At 38.0% G+C, this 21,346-nt stretch overlaps 1 protein-coding gene across 7 annotated transcripts in view; it reads right to left on the bottom strand.

The window, feature by feature from the left end:
- Window positions 1–21,346, bottom strand: part of MAP3K20 (mitogen-activated protein kinase kinase kinase 20) — a 291,544-nt gene that overhangs the window by 95,133 nt on the left and 175,065 nt on the right. For all 7 annotated transcript variants that reach the window (XM_068245494.1, XM_068245492.1, XM_068245499.1 and 4 more), the window contains 2 exons: window positions 19,808–19,914; window positions 9,739–9,874 (listed from right to left, as the gene is read on the bottom strand). In XM_068245494.1, coding sequence (XP_068101595.1) covers window positions 9,739–9,874; window positions 19,808–19,914 — 243 coding nt within the window. The remainder of the gene's footprint in view (window positions 1–9,738; window positions 9,875–19,807; window positions 19,915–21,346) is intronic.

Here is a 21,346-nt window from a genome sequence, read left to right as displayed (position 1 = left end):
CAAAAAGTTTGGTACTAAAATGCATTTAGACGTCTGTGGCTTATGGATGTGAACACACAGGACACCTATAGATGTCCACAGAAGTCTAAGAGTTAAAAAAAAATTAAAATTATATATATCTATTGCATTACTTTAATGCATCCATATATCTGCAGATGGGGCCACTATTAATGTAATCACGGAGTTCTGCTTTAATTGGATTATAGCAACAGGAATTTGTTTAGGTGCAAATTTCAATTTATATCCAACTAATGAAAACTGTATAATCGTAGCAGCATAACTAATCATCAACTTTTGCAGAGATAAAATGTTGTCCAATTGAACCCAGAGCTACTGTGGTTATCACGGTCTTAGCCACATAATGCTGAGGCAACCAGGTTTTAAAACATCTGCTCATCACAATATACAACAACAGATATTCAGCTTGCAGTGGTTCAGTGCTACTATAACAAAGCTAAGGAATATTTGTTCTTTGAGGGGGGTTTTAGGTGTGTAATAAAGTGGAGTATGTTTTGACCACCCTCTTGGAGGGTTTCTGAGGAATAGCATCAGCATGGATTAGATTTATGTACTGATATTTTTCCACTGCAAAGTTCCACAAAAACTTTTCTCCCGGTCTTTATGCTTTTCAATAAAAACCCTATATACAGTCTCACAAATATTAAGCTATAGAATTGCATTTCACAAAAGCCACATTTAATTTTCTTCTTTATATTCAAGTCACCTGCACACCAATATTTCCTGAAAAATTAGTGCAGTGAACTGTATTGGTTTTAAATATTCTATGTTTACAATTATTGTCACAATCCCTTCAGGCATGCTTACGGTCACTTCCTGTTTCGGGTATGCGGAAGTGCAAAGCGCACAGAAGTGTAGTGTAAAAATACACTTCCGCGCATGCATGCAACGTCATCGCAACGCCAATGTGCTTAAAGAACCCTGTGTCGCCATAGGCTAACATGACTTCCGGGCCGACACAGATTTCCGCAGGGTAATGTAGTTATGTGCTAGTGTTAAATCGGGCACTTCCAATGCGGCATACTGCAACGAGGTAAGTATGAACTTCCCCATAGACTTTCATTAGGTTGCGACAGCAGTGCGTCAATTTGACACACCACACCGCCTAAGTATTGATTTGTAAACTATTCCCTTTTCCCCCCAGAATGTCACTTCTTCTATGAGATAAAGTAAAAGCAATTAGGAGTTATCTCCTGGCAGCTGGTGGCAACAACAATTGATTTTTCTAAGCTGAAGAGAGTTTTGTGACATGATAAAATCTCAGAAGCACTACTACGTTCTCATAAACCAGGGCTGTCCTCTGAACAGAAACTAGTTACCTTTTCATCCAACTCTGGCAGGTTGCACCTCTGTGTACTCCCCCCTCTAAGCATGCCAGCTTAGATAAAAAAGGCAGCCCCCAGTGTCATCTCCCAAAGTTTCACACAGCCCAGAGCATCTATCATGCCAAGGAATGGGAGGACACAGGTGCAACTTCCCAAAGTTTAAAAACAATACAACAAATATCTAGTTGCTGTTCACAGGGGTTCAGAAGAATGGCACAAATCTCTATTCACTTTCCAAAATTAAAGAAAAAAAACTAATTCATGTTGATACCTGCTGCCAGTGGTTTAGTTCTATTTGCTTTTTCATAGAAGTGACAGAAAGATGAAAAGGTGCAAACACAGGTAAATTAATCTAGGTAATTGTGACAAATTAAAAAAATTGTCACAGTAATCAGATAAAAATGTAGATAATATTACAGAAGTACAAAGAAAAAAAAAAACTTGCCATGCATGATTTAACAATACTGTTTTTCTGCTTTTTGTTCTTTTCTCCTCGATAAAACCGTTCAATTGTATAAAACGAATGAATGGGCTTTTTCCATGATTGAGAAAAATCTACAGAACCTACAAAATTTTCCATACTTATCTACTGGCCATGGTGGAAAATTCTGGTACATTTTTTTGTTGAAAACTAAATAGTGGTACAATTGAAAAGATCCACAAGATGAAAAAAAAAATGCATGTTGACCTTACAAAAATCAAACATGACTGATTTCCATTTTTAAGAAAACTACTTTATAGAAAAATTGAATATTATTTCACTACCGTTACCAAGCACTAAAAAGCACCCGGCCAGTGATTTTCCACTGGCCTGGTTTATTAATGCTCTTCTCAGTTAAGAATACTGGACAACATAAGTGATTTTTTTCAAATCTAGCCCAGATTTATTACACATTGTCTGGCATTATGTGGCAAAAGTATACAACCATCAGCTAGGTCATAGACCATGGTGATTGCTTCTGACACATTGTGCTGTGAATCAGCATGTAGTGTATACATCTACGGTGAAGCTTTTCTACGGTGAAGCTTTAATTGATCAAGCTAGGTGCTCCTGGATTGATTAAAGTTCTTCCTGTGGGTCCTCGATGTAACTGCAATTGAAAAATTGCTACTTTTCCAATCTTTCATCAACAGTCACTGTTGTCTAATATAATCACCGGTAAGAGTTGCAAACGTTTGCCTCCAAATGTTATGAATTCAGTTGAGTTTTTTCAGGATTACCTATATTCTCTAATCCCCATTTCCCTTTAATTCTGGAAATCCTTAGAAAATAACCTACAACTTTTGACTAACTACTAACTTTTGACTCTTGACAAATCAAAATTGTAAGTGTCAAGACCTTTTAATTTTTAATGGAATTTCTTATCAATTTATAATTGCAAAAATGTGTTTTTAAACTAAAATTTAAACTAATCTGTGAAACAGAATACATTACAGATATTTCCGATGAAAAAAAAAGGACAACTGTAGCAGGAGTTATATAGAAGCTGCCATATTTATTCCCCCTTAAAGGAGTTATCAGGCAAAATGAGCGAAGGAAAATAAGTGCAACTTACCCGGTGCTTCGTCCAGCCCCAAGCTCCCAGTATGTCCCTCGCTGCAGCTCCGCCGTCAGCCACCGCTGCCTCCCGGTCCCCAGTGATGACGTCAGGCCGACCTGGTGGTTCGCCTGTACTGCACCTGCGGCGCTGTCAATCACCGCCACGTGGACCGGAGTGTACTGCGCAGAAGCAGAGGATCAGCAGGACAGCCAGGCAACTGGTTTTGCCAAAAAAGGAAAAAAAACACATGGCAGCCTCCCTACAGTTGTCCTCTAAAGAGGAACTGTTCCAAAAATCTTAAAATTTAAAACACATACAAATAAGTAGTACATTTCTTCCAGAGTAAAATGAGCCATACATTACTTTTCTCCTTTGTTGCTGTCACTTACAGTAGGCAGTAGAAATCTGACACTACCAACATGTTTTGGGCTAGTCCATCTCTTCATGGAGGATTCTCGGCATGGCCTTTATTCTTGATAAAGACATTCCCAGAAAAAGATTTATACAAAGATGCTGGCCAACCTCCCCGTTGCTGCACACTTTTTTGGCAGTTGGACAGAGCAACTGCCATTCACTAAGTGCTTTTAAAAATAAAGAAAACCCTGAGAACCACCCCATGAGAAGATGGGCTAGTCCAAAATCTGTTGGTAATGTCAGTTTTCTACTTACTGTAAGTGAAAGCAATATAGGAGAAAAGTAATTTGTGGCTCATTGTACTTTGGAAGAAATGTACTTATTTGTATATGTTTACATACATTTTATATTTTAAGATTTTCATGGCAGGAGGTCCTAGCAGGAAAAAGCCCAGCACTCTAAGTGCCACAAGACAATCTATGTAAAGGTGCATAGACGAGCACAATATACGAGCACGAGGCCATACAGACACCACTCAGCTGTAGGTAAGCGATGTGCATTTGCAAATGGAGAGGAGGAGGAAGGACCATAGGGCGAGATGCCTGCTTGCACATGAGGCAAGTGCACAAACCATGCACTCATTGCTCGTTTAGTGATCCAGCATACCAGATCTTTAAATGACATCATAGGATACCTGTACAAGCACTTGATTCTTAGCCAAGACCCTGTAGAATGATTGTCTTGGCTGAATTATTGTAGCATGCAGTTTCGTGCACTTAAGGAGAGCCTGAAGTCATATTAAAAATGGCTTTTTACCTTCTATTCAGCAGGGGCATGTTTGCCCCTGCTAAAACGCCGTTATCCTGCGGCATAACGAGGGGTCTTTACCCCCCAAATCCCCCTGCAAAATCCACGACTTTCTTGGTCGTGGATTTTGCTGCCCCTGTACGTTTCCGTGTGAGGCAGGGCTATGGGCTGCAGCCCTGCCTCACACGCATCTGTCAGCGGCGGATCTCCGTCTCTCCCCCGCCCCTCTCAGTGAAGGCAGACTGAGAGGGGTGGGGAGAGGCGGAGATCCACCGCTGATAGACACGTGTGAGGCAGGGCTGCAGCTCATAGCCCTGCCTCACACGGAAGCGCTCCCCGGAGGTAGCAGGGGGGATTTGAGGGGTAAAGGCCCCTCGTTATGCCGCAGGATAGTGGCGTTTTAGCAGGGGCAAAAATGCCCCTGCTGAATATAAGGTAAAAAGCCATTTTTAATATGGCTTCAGACACTCTTTAACAGCAGGTAAAAAGGCACAGATCAGATGTTTTAGCCTGGGTGACAAAAGGGCAGAGCAAGTAAATCCTTTCTCCTACAAGTGACAGTACGCAGTTTCTGGATCTCAAAACTACAGCAGTAAAACAAGAATACATCAAACTGGTTCCAACTCTTGTTCCTTTAGGTTGTAAGCTCACATGGACAGGGATTTCTCTCACCCTTGTGTCTTGGAATTTGTAATACATTTTATTCATCATGTTACATTTGTCACTGTAATTTCCAATTCTGTATTTTGTACCAGTGTCTCTATTCACAAACTACATAAAAGATCATTAAACCTGAGATGACAACTGTTTGTGCATTATGCAGGTGCAATACTGGTATACAACACTAGAAAGCAACACAACCAGCATAATTCGCTCAAATATTTTACATAGTCATTATTGACTATGTACAATATATTTGGTCTATATAGTAAGCAAATCCTATACCGGCCTTAGAATACCTTCCGTGAGTGCATACTGAGTTTATCCTAGCACACCATTGTCTGTATTATTAGGTACCCCACTTTGTACAGTGCACCAGAATATGCTGGCACTTTTATAATCAATAATAATTTACAAAAACTGGCTAGGAACGCCATCAAGTCATTCATAGCCATCATATTAAAGCTATTTTTACCAGTGAACAAAATAAATGATTTATGAATATTTGTAATAATCTTGGTAGGGTTTTTTCACTTTTTTTGCTCTGTTAAGTGTGATGCTGCTTGAGAAAAAACCCTCAGCAATAACACTGTGCATTATACAAATTATATAAAGGCTTTGCAATTCAAGCTATGAGTTACATTTAAGTAGCATAGCGGCTTTGCCAATGGGACAATAAGATCACATCCAATCACAGAGAACTTATTCAAATCTCGACTAGGCTACCAAAATGAAATGTGAGGTTTTTGTTCAAGCAACTTGTTCAGTACCATTATTGCTTGATCTGAATTAATTATAGTAAGTACTGTTGAGCTTTAGAACGTGCAGAGTGTCCTTACATTTAATAAAGCCATGCTTGGTCAAACAATGACATTCTGGTGAGTACAATGCAATCACTGTGAGACAGGAAACATGCATCATTAACTAGCGTTACATGATTTAAGTACATGGAAGGATTAGCTAATTAGTAATTTAGTTGCAGTGATCTACTATGCAACAGAATACTAATTCATCTGGCCAGCTTTCGTATTCCAGTATCCCCAGAACATACTTTTACCCATAAACTGAAACCCCATAGCAGACCATTCCAGGTGCCTGGGCATTCCAGGTGCCTGGTCAAAAATTCTCTCACATTTTTAATTTCACTATTTTTATTGCCTGAAACACAAAGGGTATCCTTCATAAAGCATTTCCGCATGCGGAAATGCTTAAAACAGCTGACTTTACCGCACACTTAGCAAATTCTGCATTCATAAAGGTTCCTTCCGCATGAAAAGCTGACATTACCGAGCAGAGCGATAAATCACTGTCCTGTGCGGTGATTATTATGAAAAATGTAAAAAAAATGTAATTCATAAAGATTACCGCAAGTGGTATGAGGTCGGTAAGTACCGCTCCCTTGGATGTGGCGATACCAATGTTAAGTGAATGGAGACACAGACCTCCCAGGCAGCTGCAGTAGAGCGGAACACGGAGAAATGTATCAACTCGGCAGCTTCCGTCTCTCGCAATCCTACCCGCCTGCCTACCGCCAGCCTAGTTCGGGAAATCTCCGCACTGCTATCGCACCTGAACACTTTTTTTTATAAATGAGCAGCCAGAAGTCTAAAACACCGCCAGCGGTGTTTTCCCGCACTGATTCTCCATACCGACAGCACTTTCATGAATGATAGCCAATGAGTATTTTCTAGCCGTCCTGAACTGGAAAACACAGGGCAATAAGTGATCCAGCAGACCAGGATTTCATTTATTTTTCAAATGCTAGCTTTTAAGGCCCGAATACACACTCAAACTGTCTGGTTGTCGTCTGATTTTGGTCTGTTGGACAACAATGAGGTGTGTGTGTGTGTGTGTGTGTGTGTGTGTGTGTGTGCACGTAGCAAATGACTAGCCGAGCAACTGATAACAGACGGTTTGCCCAATCCATCCGTTTGAACATCCTTTTTTTAAATGCGGCCATGTCGTGCAGTTTGAAGTTTCGCTTGTGTACGCAGTATTTAAATGAGTTGGTCATTTCGCCGTTGGTGAGAATAGTCGAGTCAGCGGTCTGTCGTGGTGTTGGTCGTGTACTTTCTTGGACGTGCATATGGGCCTTTAGGTTCTGTAAGTTAGTAACCATTGCATGTTTCACATTATACACAGTAGCGATTGCCAAAAGATTTGTGAATTAATGGAACAGACTTAATAAGCAACCAGGCACAATGTACCTTTATCTTTGGTGTACTATTGGTATCCACGAAAGATCAGGAGAGCAGATGTTTATCTCTGCAGGCCAAGATCTGCATTCACCAGCTGATCACAGACTGACTGGCCACACTCCTGAATTCTGATACAGGGTTGAAAATTCTGGGACCACATTTCTGCATCACTGGTTAGTGGAGGTGGAGCCATAATAAGATTGTAACAATTCTTTGGTTGTCCAACATAGAGCAATCTTTGGTCCATGAATGAACAGAAGATCGTCCAGGGAATCGCTGCAGTTGGCAATGAAAAGCCAGCTTTACAGTTATTGGTTAAAATGGTCCTCAGTGTTTGTGAATATGCAACCGCTTTACACAAATTTTATATTATTTCAGCAACACTCACTATATTCTAAAACAGTGCAGCTAAGGGTTGCAAAGGTTTCAAGGTTTAAAAAAAAAAAAAAATTTATATCAGGATTTTCCGGATTACATTCTCAGGATAAGAACAAGCATAGTAGTTCAACCCACAGATATATATAAAAATTATTTATATTAAAGCACGCCAGTTGGATGCCTCAGTAAAATACAGTCTTACATAAATACGGTTCAGAAAGGATCAGGACGTAATTAAATATTTTTGGAATTTAGGGTATTGGATGTCTCTAGACAACACTTGTAATCCAGTTCATACAGCCAATGTTTCGCCAAGAAGGTAAACAATTAAAATTTTCCCGATTGAGAAATCAGTTGAGGAGTATAAAGAATTTGCCTGCTTTGCACCATTTGATATAAAATCGAATTTCATTGGACCGTTAACACTGCTAGTTTTGCACTGCTCACTGCAGTAAGACTATTTAAATGTAGATCCCCCCCCCCTATAATCTATGCTCCTACCCACATTAAACTGTGAAAAGAATGATAAATCAAACAAATATTAAACAAGAGTGTACCAATTCCTGATAGATATTTGACTGAATGTTTTCAGCGAACGGAATATCTATATTTTTTTCTTTTAAGTATAAAGTATGTTTACCTTTTGGAACCAGCTGACGCGCAGTTTTGTTATTAAAAAAATACTTAAATAATTGAGCTTATAAACAAAAATATAAAAATCAGCAGGTGCTCTTTACATTATTTAAAACAATTTTATTTTTTTCACAAATCACAAGCAGCAGCAGTTAAAATAAACTGAATTCTGGGATGCATAAAACAGGACATAAAAATCACAAGAGATACTAGTATACTGCCATATTTGCATAAATCACTAGTTAGGGGTATGGGATTCAGTTTTGAGCCCCACGCTATAGTAAGGAAATTGCAGTTTTTAAACAGGTAAAAAACAAAATTGGCAGCTAATCAAAATAATGGAAGGACGCACCAAGAAGTAGGGAAGGAATTTTCCCCTTTTAAAGCTAACTGTTCCAAGCATTTTTCACCTTCCTCTGGATCACATGTGTGGGTGCAGCAGAGTGATATACCAATTTATTAAAACATTTTTTTCTGGTTGAACTTGATGAATAGATTTTTTTTCCCCATTCAAACTACCTAACTAGCCTTTCTTGCATAGTTACATAAACTAGGCTTATTTAGCTTGGAAAAGATTTTAGGTGAGTTAATTAAAACTACAAATACATTGTTTGTGCTTTTTATGCCTAGGTCTGTACAAAGAACATAAATTACACTCAAAGAAAAGAAGAGATTTTTGCACCTATTTGGAAAAGGGGTTTTCATAGTAAAGAGTGTTCAAGATATGGAATATGTTACCAAAGTAAGTGGTTGTCACCAATTGTCCTTTACATCTAAAAGAAGGCTTGCATGGTTTACTTTGAAAAGCATCTGCAACTATGATTGCTCGGGTGGGAAGGAGATACTTTGATTTAGTAAGGGAGATCATTTCTGGTTTTGGTGCAGTGAAAACTCAAGCTAATAAACTCCTGTTTTGTTTTTGTTTTTTTAGGCCACCAAGAATCCTTTCATTTACACAGAAAAAAAATTCCACTTAATCCCCAATCATAACCCTGTGTCATCAAACATCTCATGAAGATAAAAATAACTTTAATTCTGTGCCCACCTTGCAGTTATTTGACTGCATTATTTGAAGTCTCCTCCCAGACTTCAGTATAAGGGAAAGATTCAAAATACATGCCATTTCCATCACTGCAGAAGTAATTTGAACACTATGGGTAATATGCAATTCACTTTTTCTCCAGTTTTCTTTTAGGTGATCATTTTTGATCTGTTCTTTAAAAGAACATTTCAGCATTTGGCAATTAAAAAAGTATGAAAAGTAGTAGAAAACGTACATTTTAATTGATTTTGTGTATTTTCTTGCTTGCTGGGGGTTTGAAAGGCATTTTATTGGCAAGGTGTAAAAATATCAACTTAGAAAAAATTAAGGAGAAGAAGTGAATTGCATACGGCTATGTCACTAGATAGTGAAGCTGTCCTAAGCCAGAGTCTAAGAACAGTCAAGTAACATGAGCAAAAGAATTAGACATATTTGTATTTTATAAAGTATAAAATATTTAATAAGCAAAGGAAAAAAAAATGGTGACTGGGTAAGATTTTTGTTTTTTTAAAAGATCAGCATTGGGCTTTGAGGGTAAAAACCCTCTAAAATATTTGGCCAGGTCAGTTTTTACATATCTGTGCATCTAACCTTTGAAAGTTATGAAGGTGAAATGCTGGCATTAGTGATACACAGAAAGACACAGCTATGCTCGGATGACTCATGTGAGGAATTCACGGCTGAAGCAGGCACAGCATGCTCAAACTTGTGATTTAGATCAAGCAGCACATCCCTTAAAATCATAAAAAGGAGTTACACCATTTACAGGTGAAAATACCTACCGGTGTGTGCGATTGTTCTGTTAGTTTCTGCTCCCACATTTTTAAGCGTTTCTCTCGTTCTTTTAGTTCTTGCTCCTTACAGCTCAAGTCTCGCTCCAGTTTTTTCAACCTCTCCAGGGTTTCTTCAATTTCACATCTGCATTATAAAAAGCATGTCCCTTTTAATAATACTACATATCAATAACGCAAACACCTACTAACCAAAAACATTAAAAATAAGTAACTGGTTTGTGACATCCGATAAGTAATTATAACTGGATTAATCTATATAGGCAGACTGTTTACAAGCTTATAGTAACTAAAGGCTTTATAAAGATATTAAGGTGGGGGGGGGGGGGGGGGATTGTGGTCCCATTGATTTGAACTTTAAGCTGCAGTCTGGATAAACTGTTGCCAGTATACTGATTAACCAAAACGTTAAATCCAGGGCCCTTATTCTATAACATTGTATTCAGTCTGTTGCAAAACAGTTATTCTCTCATTTTGCATAAACTATAATAAAAATAAAAATTCAGGGCTCTTATTCACTTTTTCTAAGTTTTCTCGTAGGAGATAATTTTTCACCTTATGTTTAAAATAACTTTGTAGTACACTGCAAAAGTACCAAAAGTAGGTGAAAATGTACTGTTAAAATTATCCTGAGTATTTTCTTGCTTGCTGTTGGTTTAATAGTACATTTATTGATTAGGTGTGAAAATATCACCTAGGAGAAAACTTAAAAGAAAAAGTGAATAGAGTAAGGGCCCAGATATCTATATTTGTGTATGTCCCCACTGGATCACCTAAACAACTGACCTGTTAAACATGGACTCTAGAAGACCTCTAAAGATTTCCTGTGAAACACGGCACCAAAATATTAGTAGCATATCCTTTTAAGTCCTCTATATTAAATCTGACTTTTTTTTCAACAAAAGATGCTTGATCAGATTCAGATCTCATGTCAAAGAAAGCTTGAATCTTCAGACTAATGTTGTATACACACGCTAAATGGATAATAACCAAGCAGCAGGTTGGGGTCAACGCTTATGAGAATTCAGCGTGTGTACAGTGGTGCCGATCTCTCTCCATGTGTCAACAGGTAATCCATCTGGTAGATCAAAACTCAGCCGAATCCCAGCCAAGAACTCACTCCGCTGGCTTTAAAGTATTCCACGCCACCAATCACGCCATAGCAAAATAATGCATTGCTAGCCTGAAGGCTAGAGATAAATCTGTATAGCATCAGGCCCCATACTATCGTCTCAGCAAGAGACAGAATTTGAAGGTATGCACCTTAAGCCGCATTATTCCACTGCTCTATAGTTCACTTTTGGGGTCAGGGCAAAGGCCAGCATGGACACTGACTGGTCTGTTGCTACAAAGCCCTTACCAAACAAACTACAATACACCATGTATTTACTAAGGAATCAGCAAGAATCTCCACTAAGGATGTCACAAATGATTCACCAAACCTGGACAAGATTGCGAAAAAATAAAAATAAAGGATAGCAACCCTCAGTTGTCATACAGACATAGTGGGGATTGCTGAAAGGTTAGTGATTTAACAATCTCACACAGTCACCTGCAGTGAAAGGTATTTTTCTAATAAACCTAGGCAGTCCACTTAAAGAAAAATACTCTTGCTGTGAATACTGCTTTTACACCACCAGTAATTAATAATAGAAAAAGATACGTTTGTAAATAAGGCCCTGTGTGACCACTTTGTCTCATGGTCAGCAATACATTTTCAGGCATTTGAAGATCTTCTGCAGGACCAGCCCTGGTCGACTAGACCAAGCATTACTGAGTTCAAAGTGTCCATGACCCTGTGGTTAGTGCACCACTTTTAGTAGGTAATAACACCTGGATAAAGAGAACAGAGCACAAGACGTGGTTTTAGGGAGTGTACACTTGCTGTTTAATATATCCCCTGTTTGACAGTTGCCATAGTAATAAAAAAAAGGTTATTCTCCTCACCTGTCAACAGTTTTAATGGTGGGATCTACCAACAGCCATTTTATTGATAAGTTTAGTTATACTTTGTGACACAAAATCACGCATTTAGGCTGCTTAATAACTACTGTAACAGAAGTTAAAAGTATTGCAGTTAATGCTTAGATAAATCCGTATTATCACAGCATATACAATGGGAAAGCCACCTACAGATATGCATTCACAGTTGCAAGAGCACAGCGCAGTCTGACAACCGCTGATCTTTTTTTCCTGACATATCCTCAAGAAATTACGTATGATCAGCTCTGCGGAGTCCCTGTGGATGTGGCACAGGAGAAGGAGACCTCCTACAGGGAGTTGTCTTACAGGAACACAATGACCATCTTCCAAGGAGCCAATGTGTGAGTCTTTGCTTTTACTCTGCAGCAGGGATGGGAGGTTCAAAGAAATGTAGGTGGAGCTACTGACATCTGACTCAAGGCTTTGCTTTCTTATTCCTGGTCTTTGTATGCTGAGCAAAAGCAGAATGACTGCATAAGTCTAAATGGAGAGATGTGTGGAGACAGATTGCCTGCTATGGGTGGTCCACTGTAGGTCAAGAATTTAGGTTTTAAGAATTAGAGAACTGGCCATGGTACAATAATGAGAAGGAAATGGAACAGAGATTGCGACTAAAGCTAAACTGTGGCAGGTTTGGTCTAACTGCACTACTTTCATCTTCCGTGTTTTCTCGCTCTAAAAGACGGTAACATTTTGCTTTGTGTCCTTCTCTATTACCGCACTTTTAGTTCTAAAAATGATTTTCTGCTTTGTGAATTTACATTCGTTTTGTTTAGGATTTCAATTGCCATCCTTGTGTTTTTAAAAACAAATAAACTACACCTTACAAAGAAACATACTTTCTTAAAACTCAGAAACTGCGTATAAGCTCATTAAAATAGGAAAGGACATTTTGCCTCATGGGACATCAAACACAAAACCCTGGGGCTTCCACAAACACCACCTTTTCAGAAGTTCTCTTATTGAACAGAGAGATTAAATACACCATATATGGTCTCATACCTTGCAGAAGGACCTTTTTATTCTAACTTTATTTTATAATAAAAGTGGGACAAGAGCACACACAGACCGCATGGTACCATATTCATAGCTACAACAAAGATGAAAAACACCTTTCACAAAGGCCGCTATATTTTTCCCAGGGAATGCAGAAATATAGATTGGGTAGCCGCTAGGAATTAAAATATTCCCCACTGGCAGTCGGTAGGCGGTCAGCGATAGGAATTGTTCCAGAAACAAGGATCTAAGCAATGTGATCAAATAAGTCGAAACTGAAATTTTTATACAAAGATTTAGATAGCACATGATTCAGTTATACATACTGTTCTTTTGACCTTTTTTCATAAGCTCAGAGTAAGCCTACTTTTTTTTGGCAAATGCCTCTCCACTGTCAACATTACAAACCAGATGGACGGCCACCTATCACTTAAGACAGATCTACTACAGAAGCACAGAACGGGAGAAAGGTTTGATCTTGCCAAAGTAAAAGCTGAGACGGTGGCGAAACCTCATTAAGTGTAGTACTTACACAATGAAAGGTAAAAATATAAAGAAAGAGCTCCCCCTGCTTTTTCCGCAATGAAAAATAACAAATCCACTACCTAAAATGAACGGAAATGTGATATTTGATTTTATTTTTTGTATGTGACCCATTGATATAAAAAAATTCCATTTGCATTTGGCATGTTTCAATAGTTTGTTTTTTTTGTTTTTTTTGTTACAATTAAGTTACTCAAAGTTGTAAATAGCTACTAATTATTATGAATAATGTAATAATGCAATTTAAAAAAAATATAAATCCCAAGCCAACTTGTTTTTTTCTCCAAAAGCATATTTGAATTCTAACCTGGTGGTGACAAATGAAAAAAGTGGTGCTCGTGGTTAGAGGACAACCATTTCACATACATTTATTAACAATTAAATGCATTTCTAGATATGAGAAAAATTGTGCTTTTTAGATTCATGTGTTACTTGAAACTGCTTGTACCATTTCGGGTAGATTTAAAAGAGCTGCTGGACTATTTATAATCATATCTACTTTTGTAATGGCACATAGCCATGTCTGTATCGACAATCGATCAAAATAATATAATTGTATATAGCTTTCTAAAGGTCAGATGGGAATACCAACACGTATAGGGGTCAATTACTTACAGCCCATAGTCTCAAAAATGAGGAATTACTTAAAACTGGAGTAAAGGGGAATTCTATGAAGAAAAAAAAAATGTGTAAACAGGTTGATGTACAGGCAAGACGGTTATAGTGAACTATATCACTATATTTATGTAAAATCCACACTTGGAAGCTGGTCTAGTAGTCTTCAAAATGTCTAACTCTATAAAAAAAAAAAAAAAATCTATAAATCTATACATGTAATACCCTGTTATTGTGAGTACTATCCTTAAAATTCATTAAACTCTACTGAAGAATTACCATATTCCAAATAAAGTGCTGCAGATCAAGCAGTGAAACTATATCAGACAAAAGGTGCTTTAACACTAAATTGTAGACAGATGTTCTGTTCTGTTACAATTTTCACCTGACGTAACTTTCCTCTATAACATTAATTCAAACATGAGATGTCGAACATGAATCTATTTGAAAATATTATATAGGTCCATTTTCAGCCAGTCACTCTACTGAGGATATTGATGCTACTAGAGCAGTTACATCTACTGTAATATATATATATTTTTTTGCAGTTAAAACACGCCTGTCATGATATTACAAGCAATCATGTCCTGACCCTCCCCCGTCCTTAATGTTATAGTAAAACATTTAATTATTTTTGCTGCAGAAAACCTAGTTTAAGACATGCTATGTTAGACAAATGACTGAAAGCCTAGGAATTTGATCACATGTATTTCAGACAGGGACGTTATTTAGGAACACTGCCAGAAATATGATTTTCATCTTATGCAAAGAACTAAACTTTAGATGTATACACTCCTCCTGGGGCGGATGAAGACCGCTCTCGGTGACAGCTCTAGAAGTTTTCTCCTTTTGTTTTTCATTTATTCTCAGTTGTAGTTCGGTGGGCCCACTGGCTGTTTACGGTGAGCACCGCCTAATTATTGTTGTTATAAAATGATACATTTCAATAAATGTGTTTAAAAATTTTTTTTTAGATGTATAAGGTTTTGGTTAGGAAACAGATTATACAGTTTGGGCATCTGTTTTTAACACAAACTTTTTCTTTTAATTCACAGTATGCATTGTGGATAAAGGCCTGGGTTACAGAGCATTTTCAACACATTAGATTTGAGCATTTCTGATCTTTCTTAAATATTCTTTACTTAATCATTCAATTATTCTTTTTAATTAATCTTCGGGGAGATGTACTAAAGGCTGTAAAAAGAGTCTGCATTTACCATAATCATATCCCCACACAGAGCTTTATTATTATTATTTTTTAATATCATTGTAAATGACTGGATAAAAGCACAAGTATACAGTGTTAAAAAAAAAAAATTACAAAACAAAAACCAGTGAGATAAAAAAATACAAAATCTGAAAATAAGATTTAGTAAGCAAGAATAGAAATCAATTAAGAAAACATAACTAAAATCTTACATGCATGCAGTTTGCATTCCCCAACAGTAGATGGAGCAAAACAATCTTGGTATGAACCTTTCTGCTTAGAAGCTGTTCCTGCATCTTCCCTCAGCTGATTCAGAAGGGGAATAATGTCAACACTATATCATGCTATTTATACTTCTATCATGTGATCAGGCAACAGACCTGTAGTCACTTTTTCCATTGTCGATGTAGCAGCTTCAACCTAACTATTTCAAATTTCATTGAAACAAGGCTATTTGTTTGCTCTGGTTCCTGTCCGTCAGTTGCGGTATCTGTCGTTGCCATCAGCTGCACAGATTTTGATAGTTCTGCTAACATTTCTTTAGAAGCTCTGAATATTTTAGCATCAGTGTAACAGTTTTCCCTGGACAAAGTCCAGGCTTTCTTAATATAGCTTGCAGTGGGAAACTTGTAGTACCAGGCTCTCTGGAGATGTAGAATTGTATGTAAAGTCGCTTTCCAAATGCTAAAAAGAGCAGATGGCTCCAGATTATGGGGACTGGCAGTGATGGACTGGGTTTTATGTTATGCTAATCTGGGAAGCAAGAGTCTAAAACTAACTTTGTAAAACTGAAATAAATATATAGTTGTGAATGTGTCCATTTGCTTATTTTAAAGGTAAAAATATTCTGTAGTTTAAAAAAAAAAAAAATCATATACAGGTAGTCCCCAGTTAACGAACGAGATAGGGACTGTAGGTTTGTTCTTAACCTGAATCTGTTCTTAAATCGGAACATTGTGCCATCTCTGTCCCCTGTACCTCTTCTGTGCCCCCCTGTGACACCTCAGCCCTCTGTACCTGCTTACAAGTTTAAAAGCCATTTTTTTTATTTTTAAAATCTATTTTCTCAAAAACTACAAGTCCTATTTGAAAAAAAAGATTTTTGACTTGTGCCCATGGAAACACAAAATCCATGTCGTTCGTATCTGCGTGTCGCTCGTAAGTCGGGCGTTTGTAAGTCAGGGACTTCCTGTACACGTAACTGCATCACTGCGTTTGTATGAAAACACCAGCAGAAGGCTATACGTGTGCAATTTTCACAAAACACGGTTTGCAGCAGCCACATTTGCTTTACAATATATTCTTTCTGTATAGCAGCCCATTCTGGTCCCCACTAAAGGGCGGTGTTGGAACACAGGTGACAGGTTTATATTGGGCAGCCCATTTTTCAAAAACATTGTGTAGTGCTGATCGGGATAGGTTACTCTATAGAAAACAAAATTGTAAATGAGATGCTTCCTACTCTGCAAGATAATTAAATTAAAAAGATTGATGACCTTTATTTTGATTACAATTTACCTTTAGCTTACGTAACACCAGCATATTGCAAACCTCTTACAAAGCACACAGAACATTTCACAATAACACATGCATCAAAGGAGCCAACATCCTGCATTGACCAGTTCCTTGATTACTCACATCCTTGCAATGGTCTACACTTCACATCTTAGCTGTAATAGGAGCCTGTTATTCTTTCAAAATATGGATTAATCTATTGATTGGAAGCAAACTTGGACACTCCCAATAATATGAGACTTTGTTTACTAACAAACCTAAAATAATTAGTTCTTGGAGGTCAAGCTCTTCCCCAGATCATTAGAATCAGCCTACAGGAATCACTCCCCTTGTCAGATGACCTCAAACGATCTGATGAAGGGAGAGGCAAAGCTAATCCTGTAACAGTGTGTTAGATATCACATTCAATAATAAACTTTTTTGGTGCTTCACGCGCTCTAAAATCGCTACAAACATATTTAGGAGCTATGCTAAATAACGTTTTAGTTTGTAGGTAAGCAGATCTTTGCAGTGTATATAAAGTATATAAATCTCTGCATTGCCTTTTCATTATCAATAAAGGACTTTTACTGTAACCCAAACAAAAGGAGTTTATTTTACTCTGCTGGCTTGACAAAGGGTCAGTATGCAATAGAACACATTGGCCTTAATTCTGGTAGCAATGTGCTGTTAATTTTTTTTGCCGGGAAAAAAAATTCTTTGGGGGGGGGGGGGGGGGGGGGGCCTAAAGGTTTTTCTGCATGTTTGTGTAAAATGTGGTAAAATGTACAGAAAATGCAGCATTTCAGCTGTAAGCGTGTGCTAAATAATAACAATGGTCTCTGTCTTCCATAAGTTAGGATAGTCTTTGGAAAATGTTTTTTTTTAATGGGGGGGGAGGGGAGTTGTATTTGATTATGTAGCAACATATAGAAAGTATATTTATAGGCATCCCCTATAATAATAATAATAATAATAAAAACAGTACATTTATTTCTACTATTCTTTTCTATTACTCAGCCTGAATAGGCACACCACTAAAAACAGCAAAATGCATAAAAATGTACTTTACCGCCGGGTACAGGCAGGTCTTAACTGATCGGTAAATTATGTGCCAACATGCCTCCTATCTTTAATGAGAATTCCGATTTTCGGTAAAATATCGCAAACTATAGTACAATTACCATTTGCAGTAACTTACCATTTGCAGTAAATTATGACTAAAATCTACTAGAATAGCAATGTGCTTTTACTGCATGCGGTAAAACGGACGCTAAGCCTACCAGAATAGAGGCCATTGTCGTACTGGAATTTCTTAAGTGATGATACTGGATATTTCAATGAAAGACTTTTTTTTGGGGGGGGGGCTTGATCAATAAATCAGAAATAGGTCCTTTGTGCGTACAACTCAGTGATCAAACTGTCACACATCAGATCCATTTCTGGACAAACGCTCTGAAATGTTTTGGGTTGTGAGAGGAAACTGACATTTATATCAACCCCCCCCCCCCCCCCAAAAAAAAATATAAAAGCACACAAAGTCAATGCATATATTCATGACAAAATTAATTCCAGGACTTGGATGCTGTGCAATGGTAGTTGGGATATCAGAATTCAGTTTTATTTACATTCATGTTTTGTAGAACCAGTAAGGGGCAAGCAGATGTCTAAAGAAAGATCTTTTTCTTTTAACTTTTAGCGTAAGAATGGATTAGAGCCTTAATAACACTTGAATTCTGTCTGTGTTTTAACTGAGACTTACTGCCCCCAGAAGCAAACTAGTAAGCATGGGAAATTTCTCCAAAACAAGTCATTGTTTTCTACTAGTGGCATGCAAAAACATTTTTTCGCAGATGGAAACATGCAAATTTTAAACCAATTCATTGAGTAAAAATGGCAGTCAGAACTTATGGATTTTTTTGCATTATGAAAAGTCACACAGAGGGGGAAAAAAAACATATCTAATAAAAAATGGATCTTCAAAATGCCTTGCACACATTCACCCCTGAACTAGAAGTATAGTGACGACAATAACAATTTTATCTGTAGTTTTACTCATAAAAAGTATATTCTTGGAATTCTATTGTCTTATTTTGTGTTTAAGAGGTAAAAAAAAAAAAAAAGATCAAAGTTTTTATTGTCTCAGCTGAATGATGACAGTTTTGTAACCTTCATCTTGAACGATTGATTAATTTTTATCCATTTCCTTTACTCAGAACGGTTTCTCTGCTAAGTAAATGTTTTTATAGCCCGTAATTAGTTGTCAGTAAAAGCAGATACCCACTAGGCGATTTTTCACAATGAACTTTGTTTTCACAAGATCGCGCAACACTGTTCCGAAAATTCATTAAACAAGGTTTCACGACACAGGCCACCCACTGCACATTTTTGAACGATCCCCATGTTGGATTTAATTATGCAGGATCATTCCAATGCTCATTGACTTTTGCAAGTTTTGCAGATATTGTGTAAATGATCTTTTAAATGATCATCTCCGACGCCTGTTTTAAGATTCCCTTTAATCTACAAGCCAAGTTAAGTCTGAATGGAGAGAAACTATGATTCAGAGTCTTGAAAACTGTCATTCAGAGCCTTAAAAAAAAAACAAAAAAACCTTACAGTCAGAGAGAAGGAGGAACAAAAAACAGGCCAATTATATGTATGGTCAGCACTCTACATACACATACAAATCTCATGGCACATGTCAGCTCAGGTATCCTTTAAGGCATTTTGAGAAACTAGGATTTTTATTTTCTTCCTGGCCATTGCTTCAATGTAGCATTTTAATGTCTATGTGAACAAGGATTTAGTGGGGTAGATTCATCAAGGCAAACACATAGAAAACTAGAGCAGTACTACATAGCAACCAATCCGGACTTAACTGTTGAATAAATAAATTCTAATTGTTTTTCTGGTTGCTCCAAGAAACTTCTTGTTCTACTTTTGCTCCAGTTTTCAGAGCACCTATATTCATAAATAGGGATGGCCCTGCCTAGGAGAACTCGCTTAGAAGCATGTGACTAGTTTGATCAGCTGTTCAAACTGTTCACATGCTTCTCTGTGGGTTCTCCTAGGCAGGGCCAACCCACTTAATAAATCTACTCACTAAGGTTCTGCTGCCTTTTCATATCTTCTAAAAAAAGAAAAATAAATAGTATAAAATGTATGCATTATTGATTGAGGGCTACATGGTTATCCCTTAACATGGGCAGATGACCATACCTCCACTCAGCCTTGTTATGCAAGAATGAATTGCATTGGTCTGGCAGTTTGCTGTCATTCGACATAGACTCCAGGTTTGCTATGATCTGCTTGAATGACGGCCTTTTCTAAAGAGAGAGAAAGAAAAAATGCATGAGGCAAAAACCCGTTTGTTTATGAATTCCAATATTAAAATGAGTGTGTAGTAGTTACAATGTCCTCAAATGGGTTTCTGATGGATTCTACAGTATGAATTGAATCACCACTTTCAACATAATTTTAAGACACTGGCATGACACCCTAAATATGCACAGTAAGAGCTGTAACACTACACCTGAAAGTAAATTAGCTACAACGGACAGTTATTCATCGGTATGTTTTACATCTGTAAAGGCTCGTACAAGTCCAACTTTTCCAACCAACTTTAGTTCAAACTTGTTGGTCACAAGATAAGTTGGACATGAGGATGCCTAAATGACCAACTGATAAGAGGCGGTTTGCCCGATCCAACTTGCGGATCAGTTCTGACAACTATCGGGCAAATAACTGTTAAGTCAGTGGAAGTGTTCTAGTTGTTTGATTAACTAATAAACGTGCAAACAGTTGTTTGTTCCAGCTCATTGTTCGTTTCAGGTGTACAGTGGAGATCAGACGATAGCCGCCATTAGCAAGTTGGTTAAACAACAAGTAGATTAGTTAATCAGCCCCTTTGCTGGTCAGTGTGTACAGGACGTTTGAACAACTTGTTGCTTGCTCTTAAATTAGTTCAAAAGATGAAACCAGACGACATCAGGCGTTAAGTTGGACGTGTGTATGCACCTTAAAGGACTTCTGATACACAAATATGATTAAAAAGCTTTTACTCACCTGGGGCTTCTTCCAGCCCCTAGTAGTAGTCTCAGTGCGTCGCCGCAGCCCTGGTCCTCCCTACATTGTCCCGCAGGTAAAGATCATGACCCTGCCAGTAAGTCGCCTGTTCTGCGCCTGAATGCCCGCAAATCCATGTCATCTGGTGCATGCTGCGCAGGCGCAACACGCGCCGGATGATGTGGACACGCAGGCACAAATGCCTATGCAGGCACATAAGAGCCGACCCCTCGGTGGGGACATGATCTTTACCAGTGGCCAGTAGAGATGTCGTGAACCTCCGATTTTCGGTTCGCGAACCCTGTTCGCAAGCCTTCGGGAAACCAAGTTCGGTTCAGAAAAAGTTCGAACCGCAATTCACTTCAATGGGAAGGCGAACTTTAACATTTAGAAACATTAGAAATCTTGATGGAAAGCATGTTTCAAGACTTCTAACTCCTCCCTCCACCCTTCTACCTATTCCCTCCTCCCTCCTACCGGAGGGAGGAGGGTCTCATCTGCCAGGGAATTCCAGTATTTTAAAAACCAGCTTACATACCGTGACTGGGATTTGAACCCAGGTCTCAGTGTATGGTAGGTAACGAACATATCCATTATACCCTACCGGAGGGAGTAGGGTCTCATCTGCCAGGGAATTCCAGTATTTCAAAAACCAGCTTACAACTAGTGTTGGTGGTATAATGGATATGTTCG

The sequence above is a fragment of the Hyperolius riggenbachi genome, chromosome 7 (genome assembly GCF_040937935.1).
Source record: "Hyperolius riggenbachi isolate aHypRig1 chromosome 7, aHypRig1.pri, whole genome shotgun sequence".
Taxonomy (NCBI): Eukaryota; Metazoa; Chordata; class Amphibia; order Anura; family Hyperoliidae; genus Hyperolius; species Hyperolius riggenbachi.
This window is presented reverse-complemented; position numbering and strand designations above follow the sequence as displayed.